The sequence below is a fragment of the Sycon ciliatum genome, chromosome 7, assembly GCF_964019385.1.
Source record: "Sycon ciliatum chromosome 7, ocSycCili1.1, whole genome shotgun sequence".
Lineage (NCBI taxonomy): Eukaryota > Metazoa > Porifera > Calcarea > Leucosolenida > Sycettidae > Sycon > Sycon ciliatum.
Window position 1 is genome coordinate 14,345,768 of NC_088649.1, and position 12,677 is coordinate 14,358,444.

A 12,677-nucleotide genomic window follows, 5' to 3' on the forward strand; every position below is an offset into this window, starting at 1 on the left:
TGATGCAAGGCGCAAACTTGACCGTCACACGACTGGATTTCATTGAGCAGCACTGCACAGTACATGTACCAGGAGTGCTACAAATTCCTGCAATTCCCAACTAAAATGCTGCTCAATGAAATCCGATCGCGTGACTCCAGTACGCGCCGAGCACTGCACAGCTCTATGCCTGCGGACCCTGCGGACCCCGGGGTGTTAACTGGTGCAGTACTGTGCAAAGATGACTACTCACAAAGCAATACAGTACAGTCAGACCAGAGCTTATCCCGTCCTCTTTTATCCCGTCCTCTTTTATCCCGTCCTCTTTTATCCCGTCCTCTTTTATCCGGTCCTCTTTTATCCCGTCCTCTTTTATCCCGTCCTCTTTTATCCCGTCCTCTTTTATCCGGTCCTCTTTTATCCCGTCCTCTTTTATCCCGTCCTCTTTTATCCCGTCCTCTTTTATCCCGTCCTCTTTTATCCCGTCCTCTTTTATCCGGTCCTCTTTTATCCCGTCCTCTTTTATCCCGTCCTCTTTTATCCCGTCCTCTTTTATCCCGTCCTCTTTTATCCCGTCCTCTTTTATCCCGTCCTCTTTTATCCCGTCCTCTTTTATCCCGTCCTCTTTTATCCCGTCCTCTTTTATCCCGTCCTCTTTTATCCCGTCCTCTTTTATCCGGTCCTCTTTTATCCGGATCCCTCGCCACCCGGAAGAAAATACTATATTGTTAGATTGACAGCGCTATCCAATACTGGTTTTGAGCCGGTCTTGGGTTATTATGATACCAAGAAAATACTGGTAGCTGGTTACAGATTTACAGCATACATGTACATGTATATCATGCGGACGATACAGGATGTGTGTTCGATAAATCCGGTTCCCTCGCCTAGCCGGATGTTTTTTTGTTGAAAACGAATGTGTGCGGTTATGAGAGGTCTGACTGCACTTTGCTCTTACCATATTTCCTGGCAGATACACTGCACTTTAATTCACCCCAAAAACACAGTGCGGCTTATACTGTGATGGGCAAATGAACGGTGGTATACAGCGTAGATGTCTGTATTTCGTGACGAAAAAATCTTGGTCCGCCTTATACTCCAGTGAAGCTTATACTCGGGAGAATATGGTACAGAAGCATTGATTGCCGGAACAACAATATACCCACAGATCACTGTAAAACAATGTAGAGCAAAGTTTGTTTGCACACAGAACTTTCGCTGCCATGCGCTGTCAGGTATGCAGGACGTCGTCATTTCGAAGCCCCGTGGAACGGGAATAAAACCTACAAGTGGATCACCATGGTAACCGTAATCATGGAGACATCGCTTATCTGAACTCTTTGGTAGCAGAAAGTTGAAGGTTGGGTGTGCCTAAGTCGAATAATGAATTTTCAAACTGCCGTCCTCTGCAAAGTTGTGACCATAATGATTGGCACAGTAATCAAAATGTGTTTATAAGAAAGCTGGCTGCTGGTTGAAAATCAAGATCGTACTCACTAGGATCATTTCTATAGTACGTATCCCGTCTTTGTTCTCCTACAAAGACAACCGCATAAGCCATGAGGATGACATGTAGCATCCTCCCTTGAGCGGGAAGCGCACCAGCACGACAGCATCTATGTTTGGATGCAAGAGTGCTGGTGATTGATGACCGTTCTGCACTGTCCTTCTGGTCAGTGTGGAGGGGGAGGCTGCTTTATGAGTGGCTCTATTCTTTATAAAAAGAAATTGGATTGACTTCACGTGTCAAGTCTATATTGATCTGTGCATGTATGGGAACATATGTTTGGGTGTTTGGGTGCGCGCATGTGCACGCCTGTGCTCGTGTATGTCTTCGCTGGCGTGTTTGACAGCGTGATGAGTGATTTTGTTATTGTTCCATCACCTAGCTAAGGGCATATTGTAGGTTTGCAAGGTGGCAGAGATCAGTCATGTATGACAAGTGGACGATGACGATTCGGTGACTTATCAGCGCGATGTTACCCTAACAGGGTTTGTCAAGTCACGCGGAGACGGCTACAATGGCTGTTGCTGTTACTGATGACAGACCAAAGAAAGAGAGAGAGAGAGAGAGAGAGAGAGAGAGAGAGAGAGACGGAGACAGAGGAGAGAGAGAGAGAGAGAGAGAGAGAGAGAGAGAGAGAGAGAGAGAGAGAGAGAGAGAGAGAGAGAGAGAGAGAGAGAGGTGAGTTAGTTTCTTGTGCAACGTTATGCTTATACTACTACAGTTGCGTTCGGTCCAATCCGACCCAGAGTCCAATCCGACCCAGAGTCCAATCCGACCCAGAGTCCAACCCGACCCAGAGTCCAACCCGACCCAGAGTCCAACCCGACCCAGAGTCCAATCCGACCCAGAGTCCAACCCGACCCAGAGTCCAACCCGACCCAGAGTCCAACCCGACCCAGAGTCCAATATGAGTTAGTTTCTTGTGCAACGTTATGCTTATACTACTACAGTTGCGTTCGGTCCAATCCGACCCAGAGTCCAATCCGACCCAGAGTCCAATCCGACCCAGAGTCCAACCCGACCCAGAGTCCAACCCGACCCAGAGTCCAACCCGACCCAGAGTCCAACCCGACCCAGAGTCCAACCCGACCCAGAGTCCAATCCGACCCAGAGTCCAATCCGACCCAGAGTCCAATCCGACCCAGAGTCCAATCCGACCCAGAGTCCAATCCGACCCAGAGTGCATATCCGGCGCCCTCAACTAGACGCCCTGGAAGTGGCACGGAAGCAGCTGAACGTACACATGTACAAATACAATCGGATGTAATCGGAGCTGGTCCAGGGTGCCAGCTTTGCACTTTGGGTCGGATTTCACCAAGCGCATCTGTAGTAATAATGCCCCATGACGTATTGGTCAGCTCACTACATGTTACCATGGGCAGTCGCACAATGAGCAGTGGATCATTAGGGACTCCCGTCCTTGTCTCCAAATTTGAACAACTATGAAAAAAAATGGTGACACTCGTCCTTGGGTGCACCTACTTTTTGCAAGGACTTTCTGTTTAATACGATGTACTGTATATGCAAACAAAACAAAAAACTTTTTGTAAGGACGAGTATCACTAGAAAAAAAAGTGTACTACTCTTTTAGTTGTTTACATTTCGAGACAAGGAGAAGAAAAAAGTTAGGTGTTCCCACACCGGGAATTGAACCCGGGCCGTCTGGGTGAAAACCAGAAATCCTAACCACTAGACCATATGGGACTTGCACACTAGTTCCCGTCAGGAGGAGAATACCAACAATAGTCAGCAACCGAGTATACCGTACATCACTGCACAAGGGATCTGGCACGGTGCGTTGCCAACAGTACGTAGCCATGAGCCGGGTACCAGCTGGGCCTTTGCGTCATTAGAATGACCTGCTACGATTACCAGTGTCTGTGAGCTTTTTTGCGGATTCTCCGGAAGGTTGTGTGTTATGGGTCGCTTGCCGGCTACTCCTTTCAGCCTACTACTGGGGTATGCTTGAAATCGTTGCACTGAATAAAACAATAGTAAAATTCATATACAGTCAGGCTGAGCGTCAATTCACTCACAGGGTGTCCGTCGCCATGACAACACGTCACGTATTAGACCAATGCTTGGCTAGCGATGGAAGGTTGTGTCTTTTGTTAAACGGAGCTCAATAGCTAAGATTGGTGTCATAAAAGAAAAACTTTGGAATAGTACATATGACATTGAATGTGATGATCGACGCTGCAGCCGAAAAGCACTTATGGAAAATCCGGCTGCTGGTTGAAAATCAAGATCGTACTCACTAGGATCATTTCTATAGTACGTATCCCGTCTTTGTTCTCCTACAAAGACAACCGCATAAGCCACGAGGACGACATGTAGCATCCTCCCCTAAGCGGGAAGCGCACCAGCACGACAGTATCCATGTATGGGTGCAAGAGTGCTGGTGATTGATGACCGTTCTGCACTGTCCTTCTGGTCAGTGTGGAGGGGGAGGCTGCTTTATGAGTGGCTTTCTATTTTATCAAAACAAGGAAAAATATGAATTGGCTCCATATGTTTGAGCAATAGTTGATATGAAGATTTTTCTCCTGCTCCTGCTCAAAGGATATCAGTTTTTAAAACTTTGTTTTACTTCGCAAAATCCGGACGGGAATTTCTTCCCAATGACAAGGTAGCAAAGAGGGAAGAAAAAAAGAGAAAAAAAGAAAAAGTGTGTACTGTAAAACTCCTTGCTCAATACACAGTGTTTCGGGGAATTCACCCCTCATCAGTTGAGTGAACAGACAAAATATACGTATTTCCCGTTTACAAGTCGCACTTAATTATAAGTCGCACCCCATTTTCGGGTTTGAGCCATAATAGAGAGATTAAGATGCACATTATTTCCGACATGACGTGCAATTTGGCGCAAATCTCCAAATTTTGAACCACCACCACCACCACCACCACCACCACCACCACCACCACCACCACCACCACCACCAGATCAGGTTTCCTCTACGCATTACGGGAACGCGAAGAGTGTTCCCGGGATTCTTCGCGTCGCGTTCCCGTAACGCAGAGCAGAACATCACTCATGGGAGCATTCACTGCACCTGCAGGGTACGACTGCAAAGCCTCTACTGTATTTCAGAGTATGCTCGCAAAGAGCTATAGGCAGTGAGTGCGCCTTTAACCTGCTCGAGTGCCCAATGCCAACGCAGGCTTGGGATGGGTAGGTATCGACCATGAGTCTATAACATGGTTCAGCAACTCTGTATTTAGAAAGCTCTTCTAAGTTGCGACCATGATCGTGTTCAAATGTGAGACGACGTCTTTGCAACTTTGCATTTCCTGACGTGTACGCTGTTTTTGTTCTGTATTCTGTGTGTCTGTATCAAGCGGTGATGCGGGTGACGATTAGAGAACTCCAGCCACGCTCAGTGTATGCAGCATCACGCATTGCCACACTGCGATCATGCCACGCCGTCTGCAGTGAGTGAAGACCAACCCTGTGATACTGTGTCTACAGTGTAGACTAACCATGCGATGCTGCGTCTACAGTACAAGCCTAAGTTAGTGTGCTGTGCCTACAGCCTAGTCCAGTCCTGCAATACTGCACCTACAGGACAGGTCAATCCTGCAGTGCTGTGCCCACCGTGCGGACCAGTCATGCAATGCTGGGTCTACAGTTCAATGTGGACCAGTCATGCAATGCTGCGTCTACAGTGCAATGTGGACCAGTCAAGCAATGCTGCATCTACACTACAGTGCAATGTGGACCAGTCATGCAGTGCTGTGCCTACGGTGTGGACCAGTCATGCAATGCTGGGTCTACAGTGCAATGTGGACCAGTCATGCAATGCTGGGTCTACAGTGCAATGTGGACCAGTCATGCAATGCTGAATCTACACTACAGTGCAATGTGGACTAGTCATGCAGTGCTGTGCCTGCAGACTGCAATGCAGAAGTAGACAGGCAGAGGCTGGACATGCAGCGCAGCCTTCATCTGCAACCGTGAGGCCAATGTACAGTGAGTTGTGTTGGGTCAGCGAATTTCCAAGCTTCGCGCTGTATGATTACATTGCTCAGTGGTCCGCAGTCGGGGGCCGTCCTTCGACTTGCGTGGTCCACGGTCACTGCCAATGTCGTTTTACGATTCCGCTTACACCTGCTTTCCATCCTGCTTGTTCTCGCTTGGCTTGTTCTGTTGTTTAAGGCTAGCATACAAACTCGATCGCTGTTACCCATGCAGATTCTTTCCATTCTCTTCTTCGTGCATGCTACAAGTACGTGTAACTTGGTCTCGCGGGTATCCATGGTTTCAAATCATAATACAATTAATTTCAGTACTGAATTACTGGCGGCTTTGCGCATGGTGTGTGTTTGAGTGCTGCGTGCGTGCGTGCGTACTAGAACCTGTGTATGTGGATGACGTGCCACCTAGCAATGCATGCTACTGTAGCAGACATGGAGATCCGTTGAGAAGTCAAGTGGCCACGGGGCGCTGGCGTTGCGCCCATGAACACTGCTGCTCCATTATTACAATGTGTACGTGCCCTACTGTGCACGTAGATCTACGCGCTAAAAGCAAGTAATTATTAAATTAGGGCGTCGGCCGCGGTCATCCCGTTCGGAATTCACTGTCCACTTCAGTAGAACTGCGGACTGGACGGTGGTGCAATGCAGGACTGGGTTTGAGCAAGCCTGCTACAAGTACAAGTACAGTGCTGGCAACTGAAATCCGACCCCTGAGCGGTGCGCTCACATCGCAAAGACCCAACACGGGGTTTGTAAAACTACGAAACAGAGACCGCTAGAATGTGACCGCTCACAGAGACCGCTCACGGGTCGGACTTCAGTTGCTAGCACTGTACATCATTGCTCCTCTTGTGTGTGTGATGGATTCTCCATGGCTTCGAGTCAGACATCGCCATGCCTTTCGCCGGCGTCAGACTGCACTTACTCAGTTTGCGACCCAGGATTATGCACTACTTAGTTCAAATGCAAGTAATCATTGTTCAGCATGGTTACCATGGTTACTCTTCAGTCACCACTTTCCACTGATGAATGTGACAAGAAATTTAATTTTGGTAAACTTTCATGACTTGGTGGTAGTGTGGTGATGACAGCAGAATATAATTAAATTTTGTTCTCTTTATTCACGGCGCGGCTATTAGTTAAAATGTTTCATTTTTCATTGACGTAGATGTACGTGTTTTTTCACTGTGCTCATCAGCAAACCTGCTTGGTCTAGCGGTTGATGATCTGGTCTATTTGGTGCTCAAGTCTAGTGGGAACTGGCTGTGTTCAAATCTCCTATCCTGCAGTGGCCCAGTGAAGATTTTTTGCTTAAAACTGATCCCCCACTCCATGTACATGTAGATCTAGAACTGCTGCTCGTCTTCACACAACATGGAGGATGGATAGCACAGTGTGCAGTGCCAGTGTGCAGAAGTCATGGTGTCATCGAGTAGTAATATACCTACTCCCTACCTGCTGACCAGCCAAGTATATGCCTACTCCCTGCCTGCTAAGTAGCCCGCGGTCACAAGTTCATGAAAAGTAGTAATTTGCCTACTCAGTTGCCTGTGTATGTGTGTGTGTGTTCTCTTGGTCGATGGTTGGAGGTGTTTCGAATGACAGGCTACGCGACTCATAATCATATGCACTGAGAGTGAGAATGGACGAGTTAGCAACAAACACATTGGGATGATGCATGCTGGGATCCTACACGGGCCAACCACTGGGCCAGCAGGGCACCCTAGCCATAGGACTAGGGGTGAAGGAAAGCACTTTGTTCCTTTTTTCGAAACTTTTCTGAAATTTTTGACCATAGGTTGGTTCAGAAGGTGGAAAGCCACCATCCCCACCCTACCATCCTACAAACTGTTTTCAACTTATAGGATTTCCAACGTCAGTGGATAGCGTTTCTAAACTTGGCCGGAGCAAAGAGCGATGGCTGCCGGATAACCCACTCTACATCACCATAACAACATGCAACATGCAGGTGCTCGCACGCGGACCTGCTCCGACCATAAACTCTGGCGTCGCGCTCGCATATCCATGACGACAGGCAAATTCAGAATTCACAGTCTGGTTGCCCCTGGCAACCTGGATCATACCCGGGAGATTACACGCAGTGGTGACAGAAACCAACTTGACAGCAAACACTGGCAAGGCTAGTGGCAGGTTTGCAGCCATTGCATGAGCTCACGGCACCATTGCATGAGCTCACGGCACCATTGCATGAGCTCACGGCACCATTGCATGAGCTCACGGCACCATTGCATGAGCTCACGGCACCATTGCATGAGCTCACGGCACCATTGCATGAGCTCACGGCACCATTGCATGAGCTCACGGCACCATTGCATGAGCTCACGGCACCATTGCATGAGCTCACGGCACCATTGCATGAGCTCACGGCACCATTGCATGAGCTCACGGCACCATTGCATGAGCTCACGGCACCATTGCATGAGCTCACGGCACCATTGCGCTGTACACAGTGTGACAGTGGACAGGCTGAAGCTTGTCAGCGTGCAGAGGGGATGGCGACACATACACACACCCACGCATGCACACGTGCACACACACGCACACACACGCACGCACACACGCACACGCACACACACACACACACACACACACACACACACACACACACACACACACACACACACACACACACATACACACACACAACAGAGGTCGTCTAAGGTCTAAGAGGTGGCCGTTAGCGCTTCATGTTGGACAGAAAACAACAGCAAAAATCTGAAATCATTATCTATGGCTGGAAACACCCATCGTCAGGCAAACAAACAAATAAATAGATAAAGAAATAAATAGGCTGGTGTGAAGGACACATTTTGATGCGAAAACGCTATACTACGTACGAGAAGAAAATATAGATGGGATAATTTCAGAATCAGAAAGTGGGGAAATTTGTGTACACGCAGAACATGTAGAATAGGCAATGTTCTAGTCTTTCGTCTATATCAAACTGGAAAGGCATTCTCCAGCAATTCTTTCCTACTGCCTCCTTGCTTCAAGGACGGAACCTAGGGAGTTATTCGGGGCGTGATTGTGTGCCGTGCCTGCTACTAGTGACATGCCGGAAGATGAAGACACTACTAGTGTGCATGTGTGAAGGGCAGTGATCCGTTACTCATGCCAACAGTTAGTACATGGTAGGAGCATCGGGGAGGGGGGAGGGGAGGGGGGGGGGGGGGTGCAACACGTCAGTTGCCACACCACGAACGGAAAGTTGACGGTCATGAGATTGAAAAGGAGGAGAGGGGAGTGAAGTCGTGTGCCAAACACTAGTTTGGTCAATCGGTTAGAACTGTGGAGTCATGCATCAGCGCAAGCCATGATTGTACGTATCCGCTGGCAGCAGCTAATTGATGCCGAACGGACTGCACACAGCGCACAGACTGATGCACTGCGGTAGGACGAAGACAACGGAAAACAACTCGCGCACTGGCAAGAGGAGGGCGGACCGTAGCTCGAACACTTCACTGAGCAGGACGGGTGATATTGCTGCTATCAGTGAGGCAGCCCTGGCTCTAGTGACACGCTCCAGCAGAGAGTGGATATCCAGACAACTAATTTGATCGTGCGCTTGATAGTTTTCTTACATGCTGTGGTATGAAGCAAGCAAAGGTACTACAGTAATGAGTCATTCACAAGGGACTAGTGCGAAGTAGGTTTGCCGTTTCACGATATTCGTGGCTTGGCAAATATGCTGTAGGAGCCGGCAATAGCGAGTCGCTAACTAAGACGTCTTGAACTGGTCGAGATCCGCGTACATGTCGTCTCCGTCCGCTTCCTCATCCGTAGAGCTGGACTCCTGTATCAGCGATGCTGCTGACACACGCTTCTTCTGATCAGCAGGAGTTGCCGGTAGCGGTGGTGGCTCCTCGGCGTCAGGTGTGGGCAGTAGCTTGCGTGCGGTGTAGGTGGACGCCGCTGCTGCTTGGCTAGGGCTGTCCTTCCTGGTCTTCGTTTTGTCGCGTGTGGACTCCCTGATCCTGCGCAGTAGAGATGTGGGAGAGGCCGTCACGCTGGTGGGACTGGCGTCGATCGATAATTGCCTAGGCTTGTCCGGAGTGCCCGGAGCGGGTGAGCTGCCCTCTCCGAATGTCATTTGACGGGCGAGTGTTTTCAGCTTTGTGGCGGCGGTATCCAGTGCCTTGCTGTCTCGTATTAAAGTACTGGTGCGCTTCATCATGTCTTTCTTGGCTTTCGTCAAGTTGGCCTTTTGTATTACGTCGCTGACCTCGTCGTCCATCTCGTACACGTTCTCATCTGCCTGGGCCTCCACTGGTGCTGGTGTCGTCGCCACCACCGTCGCCGCCGCCTCCGCCGCCGCTGGTGGGTCTGCCTGCTTCAACAGCGCCAGGTCAGTGAACGACTCGGTGCTGTTCATGTTCCGCTCGGCGCAGTCCGCGTATATGTCCTCCTCCTCGTCCTCCGCTGGCGATGCAGCGGACGCCGTCGGTGTGCCCTTGCCGCTGGGAGGCCTGGGAGACTGAGCAGCACTCTGAGGGTGCAAGCCACTGCCGGCAGTGGAGGCTGCGGTGGCGGCCTTGGGGCTTGGCGACGACGAAGCGCAAGAAGCCAGGCGTGGATCCTGCGCGCTCAGGTAGAGCGAGTCGCAGGAAGCGATGCTGGCCACGTCACCTTTGGGCTCTTCACCGTCTACACCAGTGCATATACCGCCACCAGCGCTGCTGGTCGAGGCTCTCCCACCATCGGCAATGCTTGGAGTGGAACTAGGAGGTGGCGGAGGTACCTTCTTTGGCTGCAAGCTGACCTCTTCCTCTAGGGGGTTATGGTAAATGTCATCTTCGCCAGCGGCGGCGGCGGCGGTGGCGGCAGGATGAGTGTCAGCCAAGCTATGTACGGAAGCAGCCGCATTGCTAGCGTTCTCACACGTTTCATCTTGTTCACTTAATTTGTTGTCTTCTGTATCGCCGCTGGCAGCTAAGGATCCCCGTTCATCTTCTGATGGAATATGAGACGTAGTAGTGATTTCTGATTGCCTGCTCACCCTTGCTTGCTCTGCCTGTGATATGTCACTGCAGACTGATTTACTGCTAACTGCTTGTCCGGTCAGTGATGTTTCGTTGCAACCGGAATTACCTGCCACGGCTACTCGTCCGGCCAGCGACGTTTCACTGCCGCTGCGGACAGCAGGCAGTGGTGGTGGCGAGGTGTTTTCTCTGTCGTTCTCGGACAGTGTAGGCCTGCCGCTGCTGGTGCTGCTGTTCCTCAGTTTGCGTGGCACGCTCAGGCGCCCACGCATACTCATGCCCTTCAGCGCCAGATCCGGGATTTTCTTGCTCATGATGGTAGACACGCCCGACCACGGGTTTACACCGGATTCCTTACTGCTCGACTTCACTAGGCGCTTAATTCGTGCCAGAGGTGATGAGACAGGAGAGAGAACGCTGGGCAATGTTGCTGATTTGAAGGGAAAAGCCGGGCTCCCAATAGGCTGCGGTGGCTGCTGCTGTGCTGAAAGCCCAGACGGCTGAGACAGATTTGCTTGATCTTCCTCGTCCGAATGCATCGACTCGATTATCGACGAGCGCCGACTCTGCTCCGCTCGTTGAGCGTGTGACGCCGGGAACGACAACGACTTGCGCAGAGGCGGCTGGTGATGTTGGCCGCGGCCACCGCGCTTGTCCGCCGACAAGTCAGAGTAGCTGCGTCTTAGCGTACCTCCGCCGCCGTTGTCCGCTTGTCCTCCTCCCCCTCCGTGCTGGTATCGGACAGGTACGTCGCAGCTACGCACCGTGTCAATCGACGCCTTGGAGCGTATCTTTATTATCCCAAGTGGAGTGGTGTTGTCCTGCTGCTGCTGCTGCTTCTGCTGCTGCTGCTGTTCTTCTGCTGTAGCATTTTCCGCGTCCACGTCCACATCCTTTCGCAAACGTCGACTAACAGTGGCTGGTAAGCTCTTGTCCAGGAAGCTCTTGACTTTCTTCCCGGTGTCGTTGATGATGAGAAACGCACCGTTTTGCGTGTCGATTTTCTGCATCGTCCTGAGTACTGCGTCGCGATGCAAGTGCAGAATGAACGCACCGACGCATATTAGTATTAGGCAAGTGCAGATGACAACTGCGACGGCGGACTGTGACAAGCTGGATGTGCCGGTTGCTTGCGGTCCTGTTGGCATTGTACTACTGACCGTCGTGGGGATGACAGTCTGCGGTGCTGTACACGGGAAACAAGAATACATGTACATACACGCACGCACACACGCACACACGCACGCACACACACACACATGCACACATACACACACATACACACACGCACACGCACTCGCATGCACACACACACACACACACACACACACACAAAACACACACACACATAACGTTACTTGGTTGGCAAAAGAGGTCACCACGTATCCAGGCAGATATTGCCCAAGGTCTGCTGCCGTTGGGGTTACAGTTTCCTTGCATGGAAACTTTCCACATACACACAACGGTATAACCGACAAGCTTCAAGAGAATAGGACAGAGTCGCGCCACAATCGTAGCCGAAATTTCAAGTCATGTAGAAGAATTGAAATTTCTGTATTTTGGTATTTCACTCTTTTGGCTGGGAGTATTAAGACAGATAGCAGTGAGACATTCAGATTTAAAGCTACAGTATATCGGGAATACTGTTCGCTTGTAGCTATGACTGAGGGAGCGATTGATACGCTATAGAAAAGAAGCATGCGTACTTTTGGTCTTGATGCACAGCCGCCCTGGCAGAGCATAAGAGATACCCTCAGACAACACCCGGTAGATATAGAAGACAGACTACAAACAACCTGTCATGCCAGTTGTGAGATTCTCCACAGATAGCAAGAAACTATCACTTCAGAAAGATTTTCGTAACTTTTAAAAGACAGCTGGTCTCTGCGCGGTCCGTGTGTATTGGTGACCTGTACGAGGTCCCCTTTTGGCGCTGTGTCCGTGCGGACAAACCCCCCGACAACATCTGTTGGCAGATCCAATTGTATGATGATAAACACGGGTTACAGACTACTAGTATTCATATGGCAGGCAAATCCACGTTAACGGGAGAATTGTCACGACTTTCATGCACGATTAATCGCCTGCACGAGAGCCAAGCATGACCGAGGGCATTCACATTTCTCGCCTGCTTCTCTACGGCGAGTGCATAGGTTTGCCGGAGGGAATAGAAGCCACTTTTCAGGCGGTGTTGCACATGGGGAATGACAACG

The 12,677-nt window shown here is 50.3% G+C and overlaps 1 protein-coding gene, 1 long non-coding RNA gene and 3 other non-coding genes across 5 annotated transcripts in view; 3 read left to right on the forward strand and 2 right to left on the reverse strand.

Moving 5' to 3' along the window:
• Nucleotides 1-5,728, forward strand: part of LOC135821923 (uncharacterized) — a 104,588-nt gene extending 98,860 nt beyond the window's left edge. Inside the window, exon 10 of the long non-coding RNA XR_010554419.1 lies at nucleotides 4,826-5,728. This is a non-coding gene — a long non-coding RNA (uncharacterized LOC135821923). The remainder of the gene's footprint in view (nucleotides 1-4,825) is intronic.
• On the forward strand, nucleotides 1,463-1,686 carry LOC135821953 (small nucleolar RNA U3). The gene has a single exon (XR_010554443.1). It is a non-coding gene; the product is annotated as a small nucleolar RNA U3 (small nucleolar RNA).
• Nucleotides 3,119-3,190, reverse strand: Trnae-uuc (transfer RNA glutamic acid (anticodon UUC)). The gene has a single exon. It is a non-coding gene; the product is annotated as a tRNA-Glu (tRNA).
• Nucleotides 3,731-3,954, forward strand: LOC135821952 (small nucleolar RNA U3). The gene has a single exon (XR_010554442.1). It is a non-coding gene; the product is annotated as a small nucleolar RNA U3 (small nucleolar RNA).
• Nucleotides 5,729-8,158: 2,430 nt separating the features above from the next.
• The window catches only part of LOC135821069 (nascent polypeptide-associated complex subunit alpha, muscle-specific form-like), a 38,586-nt gene continuing 34,067 nt past the window's right edge, over nucleotides 8,159-12,677 (reverse strand). Inside the window, exon 6 of the mRNA XM_065334131.1 lies at nucleotides 8,159-11,650. Within this exon, the coding sequence (XP_065190203.1) occupies nucleotides 9,204-11,650 (2,447 nt within the window). The 3' untranslated portion in view covers nucleotides 8,159-9,203. The remainder of the gene's footprint in view (nucleotides 11,651-12,677) is intronic.